At 38.7% G+C, this 24,571-nt stretch overlaps 2 protein-coding genes across 4 annotated transcripts in view; one reads left to right on the plus strand and one right to left on the minus strand.

Moving 5' to 3' along the window:
• Nucleotides 1–19,935, plus strand: part of LOC133617246 (integrin alpha-L) — a 114,055-nt gene extending 94,120 nt beyond the window's left edge. For all 3 annotated transcript variants that reach the window (XM_061977113.2, XM_061977114.2, XM_061977115.2), the window contains 8 exons: nucleotides 2,813–2,888; nucleotides 9,761–9,868; nucleotides 9,941–9,982; nucleotides 10,053–10,178; nucleotides 10,244–10,357; nucleotides 16,026–16,088; nucleotides 16,166–16,276; nucleotides 16,339–19,935. In XM_061977113.2, the coding sequence (XP_061833097.1) occupies nucleotides 2,813–2,888; nucleotides 9,761–9,868; nucleotides 9,941–9,982; nucleotides 10,053–10,178; nucleotides 10,244–10,357; nucleotides 16,026–16,088; nucleotides 16,166–16,276; nucleotides 16,339–16,533 (835 nt within the window). In that variant the 3' untranslated portion in view covers nucleotides 16,534–19,935. The remainder of the gene's footprint in view (nucleotides 1–2,812; nucleotides 2,889–9,760; nucleotides 9,869–9,940; nucleotides 9,983–10,052; nucleotides 10,179–10,243; nucleotides 10,358–16,025; nucleotides 16,089–16,165; nucleotides 16,277–16,338) is intronic.
• Nucleotides 1–24,571, minus strand: part of LOC133617249 (sodium channel and clathrin linker 1-like) — a 129,876-nt gene that overhangs the window by 13,328 nt on the left and 91,977 nt on the right. The gene's annotated exons all lie outside the window — the stretch shown is intronic.

The raw sequence follows: 24,571 nt of genomic DNA on the forward strand, positions 1-24,571 counted from the left end.
TGCAGCCAATATTACATACAGATAGTGTGTCATGAGACATGCAAAATAAATTATATACAAATAGGATAAAAGTAAAGGAAATTAAATTAGCTCAAATACACCCACAAATGAGGCATAATGATGCAATATATACATATGTGGAGGTTGCCCTCCAGGGGGTTCTTCGGACCACCAAGCACTGACATGACAGCCCGATTCAGGTTCACAATACGGTTTTATTTTTCAATAATCTCTCTCTTGCTTTCCAGCAATTGTTTTTGTCCATCTCAGGCTCGCTCTCGCTCTTACTCCAGCTCCCACGACTCTCTCCTGCCGGCTGCTGCCTTTTAACAGAGCGACAGGTGATTAGATAACCAGGCCCAGGTGGGCCATCTACGCACCTGTCGCTGATCTCGAAGCCGGTCCTGGCACACCCCGCTTCGCTGCAGGTCCGCAGGCCACACCCCCCTCCACAACATACAGCTAGTATATATTATTATATAGGGTGTACCCCGCCTTCCGCCCGATTGTAGCTGAAATAGGCTCCAGCACCCCCCGCGACCCCAAAGGGAATAAGCGGTAGAAAATGGATGGATGGAGTATATACAACCTGCTCAGTGGCCAAGTGGTTAGAGTGTCTGCCCTGAAATCGGTAGGTTGTGAGTTCAAACCCCGGCCGAGTCATACCAAAGACTATAAAAATGGGACTCATTATCTCCCTGCTTGACACTCAGCATCAAGGGTTGGAATTGGGGGTTAAATCACCAAAAATGATTCCCGGGCGTGGCCACCGCTGCTGCTCACTGCTCCCCTCACCTCCCAGGGGGTGATCAAGGGTGATGGGTCAAATGCAAAGAATAATTTCGCCACAATGTGACAATCATTGGTACTTTAACTTTAACTTTTAGCCTAAATAGCATGTTAGCTTGCAGTCATGCACTGACCAAATATGCCTGATTAGCACTCCAACAATCAATAACATCAACAAAGCGCACCTTTGTGCATTCACGCACAGCATAAAACGTTTGGTGGACAAAATGAGACAAAGAAGGAGTGGAAGATAACAACTGTTGCGTCACAGTTCACACTATGGTGAGTTCAAGAACCGCCGAAATTAGTAGGACAAAACGATTTTCACCAAATACTCTCATCAGTGAAGCATACACACAAACATATTAAACAGTGGGCTTTCTAACAATTGAGAAGGTTTGTGTCATGTTAGTCCTCAAACAAAAACCATACTAAAACAAAAAAATATATTTTTCCACTATCTTTTTCCATTTTTAATCCTTTTTAAAAAATGCTCCAGGGAGCCACTAGGGCGGCACTAAAGAGCTAAAGGGGCATTAGGGGAATAACTGAACTGAACTGAACCAATACAGCGGGTCATGAAAAAACACAAAATAAACCCAACAGTTAAATCTCACACAAAAACAAGACAGTTACTTGGGGCGGGGTAGACTTGACAGGTCCGCCTGGTTGGCCACGCCTATAAGAACAGCTGAAAGGCAACACGTAACAGTGGTCAGGTGAAGACTGCAGATGACAGGTAAAGATTCCATCTAATATACCGAATATATGGTCTGATGACAAGAAAATTTGGAAAAGTCAGAAAGTCGTCCCCTCACTAAATGATGAATTCATGAGGGTCAGAGGATTTCTTATGGTCCATTTCAGCTGTAAATAACAATTTATAAATAATACATCTCTGTTTTCTCACAGTGACAACATAAATGCATCAGATTTAGCGTTAGCTTGTTAGCATTAGCATTTGGTTGACTTAGGTTGAGGCTAATAACTACACAAATGGCATGTCACTACTTTTACAGCAAGTAGATAGTGAATGTTTGATGTGATTTATCTCGTTCCACTCGTCCTTCATTTCACATTTATTATCAATGGACAAAGTCGACGTCCCAGTGAGCAGCTTGCCTCGCCGCGTCGAAGTTTGACCTAACACTTTATATTCCTTTGTAAATACGTTTACAAGAGTCCATCGACTTCTCTATTTTTGTTGCATCGCGTATTGAAATTAAGTTTGTAAAAATCCATAAACAGCATGAACTGCATACTGTTTAAAGACTACTAAAAACACTGCAAGATAGTTCCACTAATCAGTGTTTTTTAGGTTTCCCTGCTAAACTCCCCTGAAGAGCAGGGAAACCTGCGAAACAGGCTTGTAGGGATGAAATAGCCTCCGTGTTTTTTCCTGACCTAACGTATATATATATATATATATATATATATATATATATATATATATATATATATATAAGGGTGTAACGGTACACAAAAATTTCGGTTCGGTACGTACCTAGGTTTAGAGGTCACGGTTTGGTTCATTTCCGGTAGAGTAAAAAAACAAAATATACATTTTTGGGTTATTTATTTACCAAATTTGTAAACAATGGCTTTATCCTTTTAACATTGCTTTAAAATAGCTCTGTGTGAGATGGATGTGAGCCACCACTAGGCTGATCAGTGCAACAGCAGGCAGTCGTGAATGCTAAGCATAACAATAACATACATATACACACAGGGTCCATTGCCAGGGTTAATGTGGTCAACATATATAAAATAAAAACTAAATAAGATAAGGCTCAGAATTGGTTTCTTAACAAAACCTTCCTACATATAAAGTGCAACATTAAACTGCCTCAAGTTGTTGCTCAAATTGAATAAAATGACAAAACTTTTCTTCTACATATAAAAAGTGCAACATTAAACAGTTTCACGTCAACTCAGACTCAGATTAACTTTGACTGGTAGTGTACATTTATAATATTTAAATAAATACATATATATTTATGTATATATATTTTTGTTTTTTCAGGAAAGAGGAGACCACCATGTATTTGAAATTTACAGAAGAGGACACAGCCCCTAAAAGAATGATTATTCAATATAAGGTACAGTCGATCATTAAAGGTACAATTGAACAGTATATGCAGTACATCAGACACCAGCTGGCTGTGGGGTAAATGTACAGGATCTGTTTTTCAAAATATACGTGGGTTCTTTGCAAAACCTCTGATTACTTCCGATGTGATACCGATATTGGAGCCTTGAGTAATTGCTAATACCGATAATGATCCAATATGATATCAGCAGGAATCATACTCACTTTTATTATTTTGTAGTGCAAAATGTTAGAAAAGGTTTTATCAAGTAAAGTTAATCAAACAGAGAACAATGATAGGCATGAAAAACACTAACCTTATTTACCACCTGGAATATACTTATGCTGTCTTAAAGGGGGCCTATAATTAATTTTGTCTTTTCTGACCTGAAAATGTTGTCCTGAACACAGTTTTGGAGGTTTCTGGTTGTTTTTTATAGTCTGGCTGACAATGCACCATGATATCACAGCGAGGTGGATGTTCTTAAGACATTAAGTAAAGCTCAGCCAGGCTATGAGGAAACACAATAAATGTAGAATAAGGTAGTATTTTCATCTAAACTTGGCATGCTCATAATAACACAGACGTGTGACATGCAGGACATACAGTCGTGGTCAAAAGTTTATATACACACGTAAAGAACATAATGTCATGGCTGTCTTGAGTTTCCTATAATTTCTACAACTCTTATTTTTTTTGTGATAGAGTGATTGGAGCACATACTTGTTAGTCAAAACATTTATTAAGTTTGTTTATTTTATGAATTTACTATGGGTCTACTGAAAATGTGACCAAATCTGCTGAGTTAAAAGTATACATACAGCAATGTTAAAGGCTTACTGAAATGCGATTTTCTTATTTAAACGGGCTAGCAGGTCCATTGTATGTGTCATACTTGATCATTTCGCGATATTGCCATATTTTTGCTGAAAGGATTTAGGAGAGAACATCGACGATAAAGTTCGCAACTTTTGGTCACTGATAAAAAAGCCTTGCCTGTACCGGAAGTAGCAGACGAGTAGCGTGACGTCACAGGTTGTGGAGCTCCTCACATCCGCACATTGTTTACAATCATAGCCACCAGCAGCGAGAGCGATTCGGACCGAGAAAGCGACGATTTCCCCATTAATTTGAGCGAGGATGAAAGATTCGTGGATGAGGAAAGTGAGAGTGAAGGACAGAGGGCAGTGGGAGCGATTCAGATAGGGAAGATGCTGTGAGAGGCGGGTGGGACCTGATATTCAGCTGGGAATGACTGAAACAGTAAATAAACACAAGACATATATATACTCTATTATCCACAACACAACCAGGCTTATATTTAATATGCCACAAATTAATCCCGCATAACAAACACCTCCCCCCTCCCGTCCATATAGCCCGCCAATACAACTCAAACACCTGCACAGCACACTCAATCCCACAGCCCAAAGTACCGTTCACCTCCCCAAAGTTCATACAGCACATATATTTCCCCAAAGTCCCCAAAGTTACGTACGTGACATGCACATAGCGGCACGCACGTACGGGCAAGCGATCAAATGTTTGGAAGCCACAGCTGCATGCGTGCTCACGGCACCATGTCTGCGTATCCAACTCAAAGTCCTCCCGGTAAGAGTCTCTGTTGTCCCAGTTCTCCACAGGCCAATGGTAAAGCTTGACTGTCATCTTTCGGGAATGTAAACAATGAAACACCGGCTGTGTTATCCGGCAAAACAGTCAGGGGGTGCATTCTACGGCGGGGGTGCGTTATCCAGCACAACACCTGCCGCAATACACCGCTTCCCACCTACAGCTTTCTTCTTTGCTGTCTCCATTGTTCATTGAACAAATTGCAAACGATTCACCAACACAGATGTCCAGAATACTGTGGAATTTTGCGATGAAAACAGACGACTTAATAGCTGGCCACCATGCTGTCCCAAAATGTTCGCTACAATCCGTGACGTCACGCGCTGACGTCATCATACCGAGACGTTTTCATCAGTATATTTCGCGCGAAATTTGAAATTGCACTTTAGTAAGCTAACCCGGCCGTATTGGCATGTGTTGCAATGTTAAGATGTCATCATTGATATATAAACTATCAGACTGCGTGGTCGGTAGTAGTGGGTTTCAGTAGGCCTTTAATATTTGGTTACATGTCCCTTGGCAAGTTTCACTGTAATAAGGCGCTTTTGGTAGCCATCCACAAGCTTCTGGCAAGCTTCTGGTTGAATTTTTGACCACTCCTCTTGACAAAATTGGTGCAGTTCAGCTAAATGTGTTGGTTTTCTGACATGACTTGTTTCTTCAGCATTGTCCATATGTTTAAGTCAGGACTTTGGAAAGGCCATTCTGAAACCTTAATTCTAGCTTGATTAAGCCATTCCTTTAACACATTTGACGTGTGTTTGGGGTCATTGTCCTGTTGGAACACCCAACTGCGCCCAAGACCCAACTTCCGGGTTGATGATTTTAGGTTGTCCTAAATAATTTGAAGGTAATCCTCTTTTTTTATTGTCCCATTTACTCTATGTAAAGCACCAGTTCAATTGGCAGCAAAACAGGCCCAGAGCATAATACTACCACCACCATGCTTGATGGTAGGTTTGGTGTTCCTGGGATTGAAGACCTCCTCCAAACATATTGCTGGGTATTGTGGCCAAACAGCTCAATTTTTGTTTCATCTGACATCACATGGACAAAGACTGTAAATGCTGATAAAAGCAGCTTTTTTTAATGCAGAGTCTGAATCGATCGACGATTGTGCTGGTGCACCAAATGTTTTGACTCAGTCAATCTATATGTTTATGAAGTTTATTTTCGACTGTGTCTGGGGAAAAAACTAGTGGTGATGACTTCGAGATATATATTAAAACAGTGTACATTTTCAAAAGATACATTATTATACTTTTGGAGAAGGTGGGGTGTGATTTTAATTGCAATCTAAGAATGACTCTAGAATTTAATAGCTTGCAGACAGACTGAAAAAACGGGTTATAAAAGTGACTGTGGAGCAAGATACACAAGATTTACACCAAAAGCATATCCAATACATATCATCTAGACCAGTGGTTCTCAACCTTTTTTCAGTGATGTACCCCCTGTGAACATTTTTTTAATTCAAGTACCCCCTAATCAAAGCAAAGCATTTTTGGTTGAAAAAAAGAGATAAAAAAAGTAAAATACAGCACTATGTCATCAGTTTCTGATTTATTAAATTGTATAACAGTGCAAAATATTGCTCATTTGTTGTGGTCTTTCTTGAACTGTTTGGAAATAAAGTTTTAAAAATAACTAAAAACTTGTTGAAAAATAAACAAGTGATTCCATTATAAATAAAGATTTCTACACATAGACGTAATCATCAACTTAAAGTGCCCTCTTTGGGTATTGTAATAGAGATCCATCTGGATTCATGAACTTAATTCTAAACATTTCTTCACAAAAAAATAAATCTTTAACCTCAATATTTATGGAACATGTCCACAACAAATCTAGCTGTCAACACTGAATATTGCATTGTTGCATTTCTTTTCACAGTTCTTTTTGACAGACATTTAAAAAAAAATCTCACATACCCCTTGGCATACCTTCAAGTACCCCCAGGGGTACACGCCCCCATTTGAGAACCACTGATCTAGACCACAAGGAAGTGTTTTAAAGGTAAATTAAAAATCATTATAGGTCCTCTTTAAGTTGATGTAAAATTCTAACCTAGTGCCCACAATAATTAGGTCAAGCTCATTCTCAGAATGTTAAATGATACGGTCATTTTTGCTAAGTATAAGTTGTTTGACAAATGTGTTGTTTTAGATCAGGGGTCCCCAAAATCCGGCCTGCAGGAAGATTAAAGAAGATATAATATATATATATATATATATATAATATATATATATATATATATATATATATATATATATATATATTTTTTTTTTACCGCTTGTTACTCTTGGTGTTTCCTAGCCGCTCAGGCAAAATATATTGTCTACACATCGCGCTCGGATATATATATATATATATATATATAATATGATATATATTTATATTATATATATATATATATATATATATATATATATATATATATATATATATACACAGCCCAGCCCCTGGTCAAAAAGTTTGGGGACCCCTGTTTTAGACTGTAATATTGTTCAATTAAGGACACTTATTACATGTTGTCTAGCTTGTGTGCTTAGCTGTTGTGTACCTGCTAGCTCTTAGTAGCCTATAGCCTACCATGTTTACCTTTTGGAAATGACTTGACTAAAATACAAGAAACGACCAACTGTGTGATTATTGGTGGACATTTAGAAGTTAACTGGCTGTCCAGGTTTGCACAAGAAAAAAAATGGAATGCTTGTATCGGACGTTTTAGATACAAGTGGATATATAATCTAATACTTGTTTTTTTTGCTGATATCAGACGGCTATTAATATCGGATCAGGACACACCTAACTAAAATTATTACAAAACCCAAAACCAGTGAAATTGGCACGTTGTGTAAATCGTAAATAAAAACAGAATACAATGATTTTCAATTTATATTCAATTGTATACACTGCAAAGACAAGATACTTAATGTTCGAACTGGTAAACTTTGTTTATGTTTTGCAAATATTAGCTCATTTGGAATTTAATGCCTGCGACATGTTTCAAAAAAGCTGCCACAAGTAGCAAAAAAGACTGAGAAAGTTGAGGAATGCTCATCAAACACTTATTTAGAAAATCCCATAGGTGAACAGGCTAATTGGGAACAGGTGGGTGCCATGATTGGGTATAAAAGCAGCTTCCATGGAATGTTCAGTCATTCACAAACAAGGATGGGGCGAGTGTCACCACTTTGTGAATAATTGTGTAAGCAAATTGTCCAACAGTTTAAGAACAAATTTTCTCAACGAGCTATTGCAAGGAATTTCAGGATTTCACCATCTAAGGTCTGTAATATCATCGAATGGTTCAGAGAATCTGGAGAAATCACTGCACGTAAGCAATGATATTACGGACCTTCGATCCCAGGCAGTACTGCATCAAAAAGCGACATCGGTGTGTAAAGGATATCACCACATGGGCTCAGGAACGCTTCAGAAAACCACTATCAGTAACTACAGTTTGTCACTACATCTGTAAGTGCAAGTTAAAACTCTACTTCGCTGGGCCTGAGCTCATCTAAGATGGACTGATGCAAAGTGGAAAAGTGTTCTGTGGTCTGACGAGTCCACATTTCAAATTGTTTTTGGAAACTGTGAACGTCGTGTCCTCCAGAATAAAGAGGAAAATAAGCATCCGGATTGTTATAGGGGCAAAGTTCCAAAGCCAGCATCTGTGATGGTATGGGGGTGTATTAGTGCCCAAGACATGGGTAACTTACAAATCTGTGATGGCATCATTAATGCTGAAAGGTACATACAGGTTTTGGAGCAACATATGTTGCCATCCAAGCAACGTTATCATGGACGCCCCTGCTTATTTCAGCAAGACAATGCCAAGCCACGTGTTACAACAGCGTGGCTTCATAGTAAAAGAGTGCGGGTACTAGACTGGCCTGCCTGTAGTCCAGACCTGTCTCCCATTGAACATGTGTGGTGTATTATAAAGCGTAAAATACGACAACGGAGACCCCCGGACTGTTGAACAACTTATGCTGTACATCAAGCAAGAATGGGAAAGAATTCCACATGAGAAGCTTCAAAAATTGGTCTCCTCAGTTCCCAAATGTTTACTTGTTAAAAGGAAAGGCCATGTAACACAGTGGTAAAAATGCCCCTGTGCCAACTTTTTTGCATTGTGTTGCTGCCATTAAATTCTAAGTTAATGATTGTTTGCAAAAAAAATTAAGTTTCTCAGTTCGAATATTAAATATCTTGTCTTTGCAGTCTATTCAATTGAATATAAGTTGAAAATGATTTGCAAATCATTGTATTCTGTTTTTTTTTTTTACCATTTACACAACGTGCCAACTTCACTCTGTTGCCATCCAAGCAACGTCTTTTTCATGGACGCCCCTGCTTATTTCAGCAAGACAATGCCAAGCCACATTCTGCATGTGTTACAACAGCATGGGTTCGTAGTAAAAGAGTGCGGGTACTAGACTGGCCTGCCTGTAGTCCAGACCTGTCTCCCATTGAAAATGTGTGGCGTCTTATAAAGCGTCAAATACCACAACAGAGACCCCGGACTGTTGAACAACTTAAGCTGTACTTCAAGCAAGAATGGGAAATAGTTCCACCTAAAAAGCTTCTAAAATTGATCTCCTAAATTATAAGTTAATGATTATTTGCAAAAAAAAATTAAGTTTCTCAGTTCCACCATTAAATATTTTAAGATTAAGATTAGTTTATTTCAAAGGGGACAATGGAATTTCATAAAACACATGGTTAAAAAAGCCAGAATTGTCCAGAAGGCTAGTTTTCATTTGTAGTCCCCCGGCCATGATGTACAAAAGGCAGTAAAATTACAATTTAAAAGAAAAAGAAAAGAAAGAGAGAAAAAAAAACGCACACAATACATATACGATATGATAAAAAATAAAATACAACATCACAACATAACATTTATCTTAGCATCAAAACAGGCTCATATTTTAGTGCTGGCATTGATAAGCCACATTTTCAATGTTGTCTTTGCAGTCTATTCAATTGAATATAAATTGAAAAGGATTTGCAAATCATTGTATTCTGTTTTTATTTACGAATTACACAACCTGCCAACTTCACTGGTTTTGGGTTTTGTACATTGTATTTCAGTAAAAGCTCTGTATTCAGCTCTGAACAAGCTTTGTACCCCTTATTTCAGGACTTTACTTCAAATATGCGTAAGGGTACAGACAGCCGAATATCAGCCTTTTTGACAAGAGTCCTTTAAAATGTTCAAATACATTCACCACACTTGGCAGGTGGATAATCCTGGCTGGAGGGCGTTTCCTGTCAATGTGACCCTGAGCTTTCCAACAAAACTCCAGTATGACTTTGAAATAGAGAATTATCAAGTGCTGGTACAACAGGTACAGTATTTCCATCTTGCTACTACTGCTGTCACACACGTATCTCTCAGACTTTCTCTTTTTTTTTTCAAGAACCAAACTCAATGCGAAAGCATTGCTGGACTGATTTCTGAAGTGAGTCAAGTAGAAGTGTTACAGTTGTATAATCCCATGTACTACAATTAACACACACTTGTCGTGGAAGTCTTGCTTACCAGAACAAGAGTGCAAGACCGTACAGTGTGACTCTTTCCTGCTGAACAAAGAATCTTCCACTGAGTTCATGTTGTCTGCGGACATTCGATTCAAGGACCTTCAACAGCGTGCCCAGGTAAGTACTAACATGTCCAACATGCCTGTACCCAAACCATGAACTGATGGACTCTCTCTTTGCAGAATAATGCTTTTCTGAAAAGATACACTGGAGAGAGTGCAGAGGTCAAGTTTAAGAGTGCGATAAATGTCGATTTCAACGAACAACGATACGTGTTGGATTCTCATAAACCACAGGTATGGCTACCTCAATCCCTGGCACTATGATACGGTGGAGCCCGTTAAAAGAGGACCTATTATGCAAAACCACCTTTTGTTACCTATTGGTAACTGTTTTGGATCTGTATAAGTCCCGAAAATATGAAATCAAACCATGGACGCATGGCGGAGATGTTTATAAAATAATCTCGCTTTCCTTCATACTTCCCCCAAACGAGCAATTTGGAATGTGCCCCACTTGTGACATTTTTCCAATTGGTGACGTCAGCGGATATCTCCATATATGGTAGCGGTTTAACCGAAGAGTTTTGCGCGAGTCCGCCATTGTAGTCAATTAATTCCTTCTTTTCCTCTATCGTCTTGTTGTGGGGCAGACTGACTCCTACATGCACATGCATCTTCTGCTGTTGCTATTTCTAATACACAGTAGCGTATAGTTCTAACTTATATAATTACAGTACAGGCCAAAACTTTGGACACACCTTCTCATGCAATGCCATACCTGCCAACTACTCCGGTTTTCCCGTAATTAGTACGGTTTTCATCAACCTATTCCGGGTTACGGTTGCAGTGATAAAAAATACGGTTTTTCATTCATTAAAAAATTTTTTTTTTTTTAAAGTTTTATTCACGAAATCGCGTAACAACAATGATAATCGACACTGCTTCCCGTAACTTCCTATCGAGACATTCCGAATGCCATGCGCGAGGCTATTTATAGCACCGCTGCCAAGCACGAGGCACTTGTTGCCATTGTTTCCAAACGAGCGAACGATCATGGAATCAGCCGGAGAAAAATCGCAAACGAGTCTTAAACCGAAAGGAAAACTGCAGTCATTCCGTGAAGAATATTCAAAAGCCTATCCGGGAATAATTATCCGTTCCAAAAAGGGTGAAAACTACGCGAATTGCACCTTGTGCAGACAAGATTTTTCGATCGGGCACGGAGGAATTAGCGATGTAAAAGACCACGTTGGGACAAAAAAACACAAGTCTAATGCAGTTGTTGTTCCGAAATCTGTTACCCATCGGAATTTGTAACTCCAGGGGGCGATGTTCCCATGATGTTTGTTTGATGGTTAAACGGCAAGCCCAAAGAGGAGGAGAAGAAGAACGCTTGCGTAAATGGCGTAAACTATCCTGCTGAAACGTCAGTTGTCAGAATTTCAGCATTAATAATAACAATGGACTCATACTATAATGAAAGTAAATCATTGATTTCCAGAATATGTGTAATTTATTAATGCTGAAATTCTGACAACTGACGTTTCATTCCATGATAGCTTTTAATCCGGAAAATGTATGTGTGTGAGAGAGAATCAACAGCTGATACAATGGACTCATACTATAATGAAAGTAAGTCATTGATTTCCAGAATATGTGTAATTTATTAATGCTGAAATTCTGACAACTGACGTTTCAGCATTAAGGATAGTTTACGCCATTTGCAAGCGTTCTTCTTCTCCTCCTCTTTGGGTTTGCCGTTTAACCATCAAACAAACGCCATGGGAACATCGCCCCCTGGAGTTACAAATTCCGATGGGTAACAGATTTCGGTACAACAGAAGAAATCTTGTTAAATGTTGACAGCATAACTACCAAAATACAGAAGTATGTCCTTAATATTTTTGCAGTGCTATTTCTGTTGAAAAGTTAAAATGATTACATTAGAGATGTGATGTGCCACTTTTCAAGTGTCTGATGGCTTAAATTAATTTTCATTAATTTTTCATATTTTGAATTCTTTTGAAAGGCTTACAAAAAAACTACATTTGAATTGTAATTCCATGCTATTGACAGGACTATTAATTTCAATGAAGTTAGCTTACCATGTTTACAGTATGATAATTGTGATAGAAATGTGAATTTTAGGCACAGAATATTTTTTACAATTGAACAAGGCAGTAGATTATACAAGCTTGAACAGAAAGTTAATAATGACACCAATTTTTTTTTAAATGGAATTGTTTAGTACTGTTTTACCATTTGTTTATTGTAAAAAGTGTTTATACTGTTTATACTTTCAATTAACAAATTGAAGTCTTGTGAAAGGTTGACAGGATAACTGGCATTAACTGTCAAAATAATTTCAAACTATTGAAGTTAGCTTACAGAATAAATATGTCAATCAACCCATATGATTTTTGCTGTAATATTTTTGTTTTGAAAAGTCACTGTGACTGATAAAAAAGTGATGGTTTTAGCAACATTTTAACCTGTCTGAATGCTAATAATCATTTTGCGTCGGGGAGCCTGAACCCCCCACCAGGACTTTGTCCTGGACCTACCGGGGCCTGCGGCCCCTGGACCCTGGCTACTAGGTTTTTCTGATTTCAAAAGTTGGCAGGTATGCAATGCGTTTTCTTTATTTTCATGACTATTTACTATGTAGATTGTCACTGAAGGCATCAAAACTATGAATGAACACATGTGGAGTTATGCACTTAACAAAAAAAGGCGAAATAACAGAAAACATGTTTTATATTATAGTTTCTTCAAAATAGCCACCCTTTGCTACGATTAAGGCTTTGCACACTCTTGGCATTCTCTCGATGAGCTTCAAGAGGTAGTCCCCTGACATGGTTTTCACTTCACAGGTGTGCTTAAAGCTTAGTAGTTAGTACCGTATATATATTTGTTTTATTTATTTATTTGACAGGGACAGTACAATTAAACATTGCTACCCATAGGTAACCGATGTCAAAGTGCATAAGACGTATAGCCACAGGCTAATTTGCAATCTTCGTCCCCGGTTAGGCTTTTAAAGAAAAGTTGAGAAAAGTGAAAAACACGTACAAAAGGATTAAAACGAGTACAAAATAAAAATACATTAAATGATAAATGGGTTGTACTTGTATAGCGCTTTTCTACCTTCAAGGTACTCAAAGCGCTTTGACACTACTTCCACATTTACCCATTCACACACACATTCACACACTGATGGAGGGAGCTGCCATGCAAGGCGCTAACCAGCACCCATCAGGAGCATTAAAAAAATAATTGGCCCCATTTGTCTATACTACACCCAGTTCTAGTGCTCACACTTCTGATTTTCCTTAAGCCACTTGTTCTGTTTTGCGGAGAAAAGTTCAATGTTCGACTGTGACTTTAACTCCAGTGGAAAAAGAGTTCCACAAATGTTAGGCCTTCACTGAGACCGCAGACTGACCCAGAGTTGTCCGGCACCTTTCCACCTTATCTGTCAGTAGCCTCGATATACTACAAGCGCTAAAAACTACAACATCACTGATGGGGGGGGGTCTTTTTCACCATTTCCTGATCTAAGTTGGCTGTCAAAATCAACATCCTTAATACTTGGTTAATATTCAGGTCACAAAATGTAAATGGGGTATTGTTGATGTTTTTTGGATGGTTCTTTATTGGGTTTTATGTTCGCAATAGATGCAATGACTTTTCATGGTTCCCATTGTAAGCGCAAACAAATATGTGTTCTTGTCCGTCATAAGGATAGTGAATTTTAGGTAAAATTCCAAATACGTGCCTTTCCCCTTTAAGAGCAGGCTTAAGACCCACTTTTTGGATTTGGCTTTTATTTAATATTTATTCTATTGGTGAAGTCATTTGTACTTAACTTTTTATTTTTATTATTTATGCTAGATTTTATTTAGTTCTATTTATTTAGTATATACAAACCCCGTTTCTATATGAGTTGGGAAATTGTGTTAGATGTAAATATAAACGGAATACAATGATTTGCAAATCATTTTCAACCCATATTCAGTTGAATATGCTACAAAGACAATATATTTGATGTTCAAACTGATAAAAAAAAATGTTTTTTGCAAATAATCATTGACTTTAGAATTTGATGCCAGCAACACGTAACAAACAAGTTGGGAAAGGTGGCAATAAATACTGATAAAGTTGAGGAATGCTCATCAAACACTTATTTGGAACATCCCACAGGTGAACAGGCACATTGGGAACAGGTGGGTGCCATGATTGGGTATAAAAGCAGATTCCATGAAATGCTCAGTCTTTCACAAACAAGGATGGGGCGAGGGTCACCACTTTGTCAACAAATGCGTGAGCAAATTGTTGAACAGTTTAAGAAAAACCTTTCTCAACCAGCTATTGCAAGGAATTTAGGGATTTCACCATCTACGGTCCGTAATTTCATCAAAGGGTTCAGAGAAATCACTGCACGTAAGCAGCTAATCCCCGTGACTTTCGATCCCTCAGGCTGTACTGCATTAACAGGCGACATCAGTGTGTAAAGGATATTACCACATGGGCTCAGGAACACTTCAGAAACCCACTGTCAGTAACTACAGTTGGTCGCTACATCTGTAAGTGCAAGTTAAAACTCTCCTATGCAAGGCGAAAACCGTTTATCAACAACACCCAGAAATGCAGTCGCCTTCGCTGGGCCTGAGCTCATCTAAGATGGACTGATACAAAGTGGAAAAGTGTTCTGTGGTCTGACGAGTCCATATTTCAAATTGTTTTTGGAAACTGTGGACGTTGTGTCCTCCGGACCAAAGAGGAAAAGAACCATCCGGATTTTTATAGGCGCAAAGTTGAAAAGCCAGCATCTGTGATGGTATGAGGGTGTATTAGTGCCCAAGACATGGGTAACTTACACTTCTGTGAAGGCGCCATTAATGCTGAAAGGTACATACAGGTTTTGGAGAAACATATGTTGCCATCCAAGCAACGTTACCATGGACGCCCCTGCTTATTTCAGCAAGACAATGCCAAGCCACGTGTTACATCAACGTGGCTTCATAGTAAAAGAGTGCGGGTACTAGACGGGCCTGCCTGTAGTCCAGACCTGTCTGTGTGGCACATATTGAAGCCTAAAATACCACAACGAAGACCCCCGGACTGTTGAACAACTTAAGCTGTACATCAAGCAAGAATGGGAAAGAATTCCACCTGAGAATGAGAAGCTTAAAAAATGTGTCTCCTCAGTTCCCAAAAGTTTAAAGTGTTGTTAAAAGAAAAGGTGATGTAATGTATATGTATCTCTTATGTTTGACTGCCATCTACTGGTCACACTTATCATTACACCATGTACCAAATAAAATAGCTTCGAGGTCGGTAAGCAAAACCAGAATTATTCCGTACAGTAGGCGCACCGGGTTATAAAGCGCACTGTCAAGTTTTAAGAAAAAAAAAACTATTTTAAGTGCGCCTTATAGTCCGGAAAATACGGTACATGCTTCTTTCACACTCTTTTCAAAGCAGCGGTCCTCCCGAGTCAGAATTTGGACATCGTCCTCAAAGGTGTGCCCCCTCTTTATGAACAGCAAATAAATTGCTAACTCCGTGGTTGAAGAAACTGCCCTCCTTTGTTGGGCCATGTGTTTGTACTAAGCTTGTTGTGTCTCCATCATAGACGTAAATGCGATCATAACTACACTGGACTGTGTTTGCTTTTCTGGATTGTGTCCTTAGGGTGCACCAATTTTTGCCTGAGGTTGTTAGTCGATGTGAAAAACACCGGTATGTTTGTGTTCGGGGAAATTATTATTTTTTTCCCGGAAAAACCTGCCACTTAATGAATCGCTACATCCAAACCCTGTGTCTATCATCTATCAGCCACTTTTTGGTAAGAAGAACACGGTGAACCGGAGCTGGATGAGTTGGTCCACATAAACGGGTTCCACTATGTAATACGTTCCACTATGCTGTTATTCTCATGTCTAACTATGACCCAAAGAATACAGGAATGGCAAAGGAGGAGACTCCCTTGTGGAAAGACAACAATCCTACAAATAAAGAGGTACATTAAACTTTACAAGTAAAATCTAGATTAGTTTTTAGGCAAGAGCCTAAAATATTTATTTTCTTTACCAACAGGTCGAAGTTCGAGTTGAGTTCATAATTTCTCCTGATCAATACCTGATCATTTTCACTGGAACTGGACTGGGACTTTTGGTCTTAATTATAGCAACCATCATCATGTATAAGGTGAGTCATGATCATTTATTCAATAAAAGTAAATATCTCTGATTGATGTTTTGTGTTTAAAGCTGGGCTGCTTCAAGAGGAAAACAGTGCAATATTACCAAGAGCAGGAAGAGGTAGCGGCTCTTCAACTGGAAGGAACCCCCTCGCAGAACAACGGCCTCGGCAGCCAGACTGAAGACGGCACCCCTGCTGAGATAAAAACTCTTCTGGATGGCGACCAGTCAGCTGACACACAAACAGAAGTAGATTCAATTTGACAATGACTGGACGACGGGACACGATTGTTATTGCAACAATCAGTTGTTGTCAGGCATTGGTGTGGATCTTTTGGTTCATGTTTTGGACAACTTTATCATTATGGCATATGATTTTTGGTTGGGGACCACTGTTCTAGCACATACGCTGCAATGGCTCTATAAATGTTGTCCTGGCTAGCAGTCCCTCCGTTAAAATCCAGCCGGTGTTGCGGCTGTTGCTCCACCACCACCACCACCACTTCAGGCGGTGGTGGAGGTGAAGTGGCATCGGAGTCTGTGTCTCTCTTTACTAGCTTCGTCGAAGCATGTTGCTTTTGTAGCTGTTTCAGCAGATTTGAATTGAGACACAACTTACATTTAACTAAAATGTTCTTTTCTTCGTGCTCGACAAAAGAAAAGTAGTGAGAATTTCTCCATGTTAAGAAACAACAGAGAACATTATTGTTCTTCTAGAATGGACAACATTTCCCAGACACTCCCGTTCTTAGAGAAAGATTTCTCAGCTGTTCAACGGCGATGCAAACACGCAAGTAGAGTAGATCCCTGCCTATTTGCTCTTTTTCTATTCTCTGTTTTTAATTGTAAATCATTCACAGATATTTTTTAGGGTTTTTTTGGCGCTTTTGTGTTATTTGCTGTTCTTTACCCATAGCGGAGATCTACTGTAACTCTAAACCAGACCTGGGCAAATTTAGGCCCGGGGGCTCGTTAAGCTTTTCAATCTGGCCCGCCGGACATTCCCCCCCAAATTTTTTTTAGATCTTTAAGATGGAAACTGTAGCTGCCCTTATGATGTTTTCAAATGACCGTTAGTCTTGAACTATACAAAGTATTTCAATGGTTGGAATCTGCGCTTTTGCATTTTATACAATTAGTAATTGTATAACATTAACTAATTACCATATTTTCCACACTATAAGCATACTTGCCAACCTTGAGACCTCCGATTTCGGGAGGTGGAGGGGGGGGCGTAGTCACAGTGTGTGTGTGTGTATATATATATATATATATATATATATATATATATATATATATATATATATATATATATATATATTTAGTATAGCAGTGGTGCACTGCACTCTCTAAAAGCCCTAGATGTTATTGTCACATATGCATGTACAGTAGATGGCAGTATTGTCCTGTTTAAGAGTGTCACAACATTGCTGTTTACGGCAGACGAACTGCTTTACGGTAGACGAAAACGTGACTGCTGTTGTTGTGTGTTGTTACCGCGCTGGGAGGACGTTAATGAAATTGCCTAACAATAAACCCACATAAGAAACCAAGAACTCGCCCTCGATCATTTTACAGTTATAACGTGATTGGGCAGGTACACTGTTTATATTGTGGTAAAGCGGACGTGAGAACAGGCTGGCCGCTGTCGACACGTCCCTCAGGTCCGCATGGAGCTGGGGGGGCGTGGCCTCCAGCTCCGCCTGAATTTCGGGAGAAAATTTGTCCCGGGAGGTTTTCGGGAGAGGCGCTGAATTTCGGGAGTCTCCCGGAAAATCCGGGAGGGTTGGCAAGTATGACTATAAGGCGCACCTAAAAACCTCCAATTTTCTCAAAAGCTGACTGCGCTTTATAATCCGGTGCACCTTATATATGGACCAATATTGAGCCACAGCAGGTCTCGCAACTACGGGATGCATAACGTAACCCCAGCCTTTACTATAGCTATTCTATGCGCCTTATAATGCGGTGCGCCTTATATATGAACAAAGCTTTAAAATAGGCCATTCATTGAAGGTGCGCCTTATAATCCGGTGCACCTTATAGTGCGAAAAATACAGTAGTTACTATGGTAAGCTAAGTCACAGCAGCTCAGACGAAGCACCAAGCAGTGTGGGTGGGGAGCATTTTCTCAGAGTGTTTCCAGAGCGAGCCTAAAAATGCAGGTGTCAGGGACAGACGCGGAAGGAGATTTTTACAACAAAGTTCTAAAGTTTAGTGATATATCACATAGATTGTAGGTGGGATTATTTTTTTACCCTTCGCGTTCATATTTCCCTGTGTTTGTTTGCATTTTTGTTGCGTTTCACTTGATTGTAAAATATGTCAATCGAGAGGGGGTGTGACGTTCATATGTTGTCAATATTCAGTGTTTTATCGTTCATAGTTAATATTGTAAATCCCACATTCTTTATTTTCATGTACATTCTGGGTGTCTCATTCAGTAAAAAAATGTAAAATTCCATTCTGTTTTTAAGGTCTGTCATAACGTTTTTAGCATTCAATCAGACATTATTGTGAGGTTTTGTATTAGTGTTCCTAAAAATAGATACACATTTTTTTCTCCAAATTTGGCCCAGAGTCAAAATAATTGCCCAGGCCTGCTCTAAATAGTTAAAATGTCAAATCGATTTTCTCGGATGAAACTAATTTTATTAACCTATTCTGACCTCTCCCAAAACAGTGATTTCTTTGTTACAAGTTTGTGACTAAGAAAAATGTACTTCTGCAGCAGCAAATCAGTACACAGTCGTCCCTCGCCACATCGCGCTTCAAATAATTACAGATTTTCTTTCAAACAATATTTTACATATTTTGGGCCTAAATGAAGACTTATTTATCTCCTATGAGTTTTTGTCGTATTTTATATTATGTTGTGGCGATGGATAAAAGATGGTCACCAAATGGAACTTCCGTTGCCGGGTTAAAGGGGAACATTATCACCAGACCTATGTAAGCGTCAATATATACCTTGATGTTGCAGAAAAGAGACCATATATTTTTTTTACCGATTTCCGAACTCTAAATGGGTGAATTTTGGCGAATTAAACGCCTTTCTATTATTCGCTCTCGAGCGATGACGTCACAACGTGACGTCACATCGGGAAGCAATCCGCCATTTTCTCAAACACATTACAAACACCGAGTCAAATCAGCTCTGTTATTTTCCGTTTTTTCGACTGTTTTCCGTACCTTGGAGACATCATGCCTCGTCGGTGGGTTGTCGGAGGGTGTAACAACACGAACAGGGACGGATTCAAGTTGCACCAGTGGCCCAAAGATGCGAAAGTGGCAAGAAATTGGACGTTTGTTCCGCACACTTTACCGACGAAAGCTATGCTACGACAGAGATGGCAAGAATGTGTGGATATCCTGTGACACTCAAAGCAGATGCATTTCCAACGATAAAGTCAAAGAAATCTGCCGCCAGACCCCCAGGAAAAGAGAGCAGATGAGGGTATGTCTACAGAATATATTAATTGATGAAAACTGGGCTGTCTGCACTCTCAAAGTGCACGTTGTTGCCAAATGTATTTCATATGCTGTAAACCTAGTTCATAGTTGTTAGTTTCCTTTAATGCCAAACAAACACATACCAATCGTTGGTTAGAAGGCGATCGCCGAATTCTTCCTCGCTTTCTCCCGTGTTGCTGGCTGTCATGTCGTTTTCGTCTGCATACGGTTCAAACCGATATGGCTCAATAGCTTCAGTTTCTTCTTCAATTTCGTTTTTGCTATCTGCCTCCACACTACAACCATCCGTTTCAATACATGCGTAATCTGTTGAATCGCTTAAGCCGCTGAAATGCGAGTCTGAATCCGAGCTAATGTCGCTATAAACTTGCTGTTCTATCCGCCATGTTTGTTTGTATTGGCATCACTGTGTGACGTCACAGGAAAATGGACGGGTGTATATAACGATGGTTAAAATCAGGCACTTTGAAGCTTTTTTTAGGGATATTGCGTGATGGGTAAAATTTTGAAAAAAAACTTCGAAAAATAAAATAAGCCACTGGGAACTGATTTTTAATGGTTTTTACCCTTCTGAAATTGTGATAATGTTCCCCTTTAACAGTAAGTTCTGGTGTCATGTTATCTTTCATGTTAAACTGTTTATGCACTTCATTTTGGACCATTGCCTCATCAATAACACATGCCCGCATTAGAGAGCGATGTGGAATAATGCGGGGGAAAAACGTGGCAGGACATGCAATTATGACGACACAGCTAATGTCCACACCCGTCTTAGCTGCCACCAAGTTTTTGCACAACAACACCTGTCTGTGGTTTTAACACATGGACGCCTAGTTCCAACTTCGAGAAATGGCTCACGATGTGATGAAGTATTTCCGCGTCGTGGTCGTGTTGTAGTTGCCATGATGAAAGCCTCGACGAAGGCCATAGCATTGACGCTTGAAGGATCCTCCGGCTTCCAGCGAGTAGAACACACTCAATATTGAGTGAAACAAGTGTAAATGTGACTATATGGGTGTTAGTTCATGTTTGGAAAAGTCTGTTTAAAAAAATATTTCTAGAAGTTTGTATACAGTTTTTTTAATGCTCTAACTATAAAAATGTTTGATTTATTATATTAATCCTATTTCATGAAATCTTTTTCACCACATTCTGACCTGATACTAATCAGTTGTGAATAACGAGCAACAACTGTGTGTGAATGTGTGCTCGTGTGTGTGTGTATTGTTATATATATATATATATATATATATATATATATATATATATATATATATATTGTATATGTCAGAGGTGGGACCAAGTCATTGTTTTGCAAGTCACAAGTAAGTCTCAAGTCTTTGCCCTCAAGTCTCGAGTCAAGTCCCGAGTCTAGTCCAAAGTCAAGACTGGAAAGTCTCAAGTCAAGTCCCAAGTCCTGCATTTTGAGTTTCAAGTCCTTTTAACCACAGACTAATATATTTACACAGATTGTGTATGCTTTTAAAACGCTGTATTTATTTATTAAAACAAGTGCATTTGAAATTGCAGGAAAAAAAATAGTGCTGACATTGCACTTCATAATGGCACTATTAACCAGTCATTTTAAACATTTAACTCATTCCTTTACAGAATAAACACATTTTAAAAAACAAGTGCAACTGTACTTATTTGCACAAAAGTGTTAACATTGTATTTCCATGGCATATTGCATTGTAACTAGTTCCACAGCAGTTTCTATCCTGTTCTTACCTTATCTCATTGATCTCATCTCATACTGTATGTGTGTTGATGTGTGCGTACACATGAAAAACATAACAAATACATGAACATAACAATGAACAGAGTTGTACTTTTTAGATGTCAGGGCCCTATGCAATATGTACACATATTCTTAATATAGTATACATTTTAACTGACCTTTATTTGACTATGTTTGTCTTTTTGTAGGTGGTTAAAATACGCGGTGCTGCTGACCGCCGTCTAACATTACGTTACTGTGTGTGATACATTGACTAACGTTACGTTACTGTGTGTGATACATGGACTAACGTAACGTTATGTGTAGGTACCTCATGCAACCCTGCTTAAAAAAATCACTTGACAAAAAGTATGAATAAGGTAGCGAACTGCAGTGGGCGAAACAGATTGGCGTGTTTGCAATGACGTTATAACCATAGACATCTTATAAGTAGACGCAGCATTGGTTGCTGTGACGTGAGCAATTTGGCCGCCATGTTGAAGTGGTGATGAGGAGACGGCGAGCAGCCTAAACTGACAGTTTACAGGTAGAAAACAAAGATGCCGGGCTGGTGTTCCATCTTTTCCTGCTCAATGACCGGACTGTTGAAAATAGGAATCGGGGGATTACTTTTCACAAGTAAGATTTAACATTAACGTACTGTTGGTTGTATTTTGTGAAAATAATATTACCACAGAGTTGAGAAGGAGCAAAGATCTTCAATATTTGTATGTGAAAATCACAAAGAAATCTGGGGGAGAATGACCCCCCTACAGGGGTTTGGTTTACAAACTTTCAGCCCCACCTAAAACAAAATTCACCAGCCGCCACTGATTATGTGTTCTCATTTTAGGCAAAATATAAGACAATACTTTCTTAACAGTATAATTGTAACCAGGAATAAGTCTTCAAGTAACAATATTCAAATACTAACATTGTTGGGTAAGACAGAATTTGGTTTTATTCTGAATCCAGTGAAACAGATTGGTGGTTTTAGCTGATATAAAGACTTTCAGGTGTTTATATATCTTTATGTTGAAGTATTTGGCAGACGCTTTTATCCAAAGCGACATACATAAAAAATACATATATAACAATCACTGTAAACATTATCATTTAAGGGAAGAATGTAATACAAAATATCAATACAAAGTGTCAAAACAGAATAAACTCTCTGCTGCTGCAGCAACAGAGGTACAGTCTAAGATATATAGATATCTAATGTATTCATACATTGTTTATGTAGGATATACGCATGTTTATATAACCTAATCATATTGTTTCTTGAATTTAAAAATAGCTGACCGTTTTTTTCCCCTTCTCTGGGATTATATTCCCAGTTTTGATCTCTGACGTCTGGTCACTTATAGCATATAAGAATATTATATTACTGTTAAGCAAACTATGAATAATAAAACATGCCAAAACGTGTCCTTTATCATAGCTACACGCATGACAAAAAGCGCATGAAAATCAGTGGTATTCAGTGAGGTAAGGTTAATTAAATGCACTGACAGTTCATTGCTCCTGCCAAATTAATTGCACTGAGTGGAGCGGATCACCACTCCAAGATGGCGGCCCTGCGTCTCGTCAGCGCCAGTAGGCAGTAGCGCTCGATGCTGCGTCTACTTATAAGATGTCTATGGTTATAACGTTAGCAGTGAGTTTACAGCCTCACTGATTTAACTACACAGCAAATAAAAGTCACGTTACTTAGCTAATAAACGTTAGCTTACATTCAAAACTTACCCTTCTTTGTGCAACTTCAAATGTCGAACGAAGTTGGAAGTTGTTGCAATTCGTTTTTTGTTGACCAAGTTGTGGTTTTAATACCCGAACGAAACTATCTTTGGCGTCATTTTTCCTCACTGGCGCGTTGTTTGAGAACTATTCTTCATTGGTTGTTCTGCAATTTGATTGGATGAATCATTGGCGTTGCTAGGCCTATTTTAGGGGGGCTCAAATAATGGTGTTAAATACAAATTTTTTTTTATTTTATTTTTTTTACAAATACATGCCGACATATTCATTATAAAGTGGCCCGAATATGAGTTTAAATAAATAATCATATAACCTGTCATTATTCACTCAGTTTCCCCTCACTTCATAGCGTAAGGTAGAGAGCCCCTTTAGTGCGTCAGTATCCAATCCATTCCACTTGTTCATATAGAAAATGCCGACATCACTCAAAATCCAGTTCGCATTTTCTCTGCGACCTTGCTTGCGGTATCTTGGGCTTGTTCATATAGAAAATGCCCACATCACTCAAAATCCAGTCCGCATTTTCTCTGCGACCTTGCTTGCGGTCCTGCAGGTGTACGAAGCACATTAGCACACAGCACTGCAGAACAAGAACGTGAACGGATGCAAAATGGACATAAGAAACTTTTTCAAGAAAGTAAGTATTCATCACTGCTTGTATTAAAATGTATTAGCTCCACTTTACACCAGGTCTGTGTTTGACAAAAAGTTTAATTCCCACTCTAAAGCAATGCTGCTACTTAGTTAGCTAGTTAGCCTGAAATGCATCATGAAGGTCCTGGTTATTTATAAAGTTAAATGTGCACTCTTTTTTACTATTTGCTATCTTTGGGGTTACTTCCTTCTGGAGCATCAGCTGTGTTTCTCACTTTACACATGGAGGAGAACAGGAGCTGAGCTCATTCACGTATGACTATCATCAGTAGATAATAATAATAATCACTCCACAACCCCTATTGACCTGTAGGAGTCAGGGCAGAGGAGCACAGAAAGTGAGAGGAGAGAGGCCTCTACTGGAAAGGTGAGTAGGAGAATAATGATACATATAAATAAATATTAAAAAATTTTTTTTTAAATGGCTTATTGATAAGCCATTTGTTTTATTTATTTCTGGGTGGATCATGTTGACTATTGGTCCTCCTAATTGTCAATCATTCTGGTGATGACACATACGGACATATATCTATATATATATATATATATATATATACAGTATATATATATATATATATATACATATGCAGGTAAAAGCCAGTAAATTAGAATATTTTGAAAAACTTGATTTATTTCAGTAATTGCATTCAAAAGGTGTAACTTGTACATTATATTTATTCATTGCACACAGAC

This window comes from Nerophis lumbriciformis, linkage group LG16, assembly GCF_033978685.3.
Source record: "Nerophis lumbriciformis linkage group LG16, RoL_Nlum_v2.1, whole genome shotgun sequence".
NCBI classification, from domain to species: Eukaryota; Metazoa; Chordata; class Actinopteri; order Syngnathiformes; family Syngnathidae; genus Nerophis; species Nerophis lumbriciformis.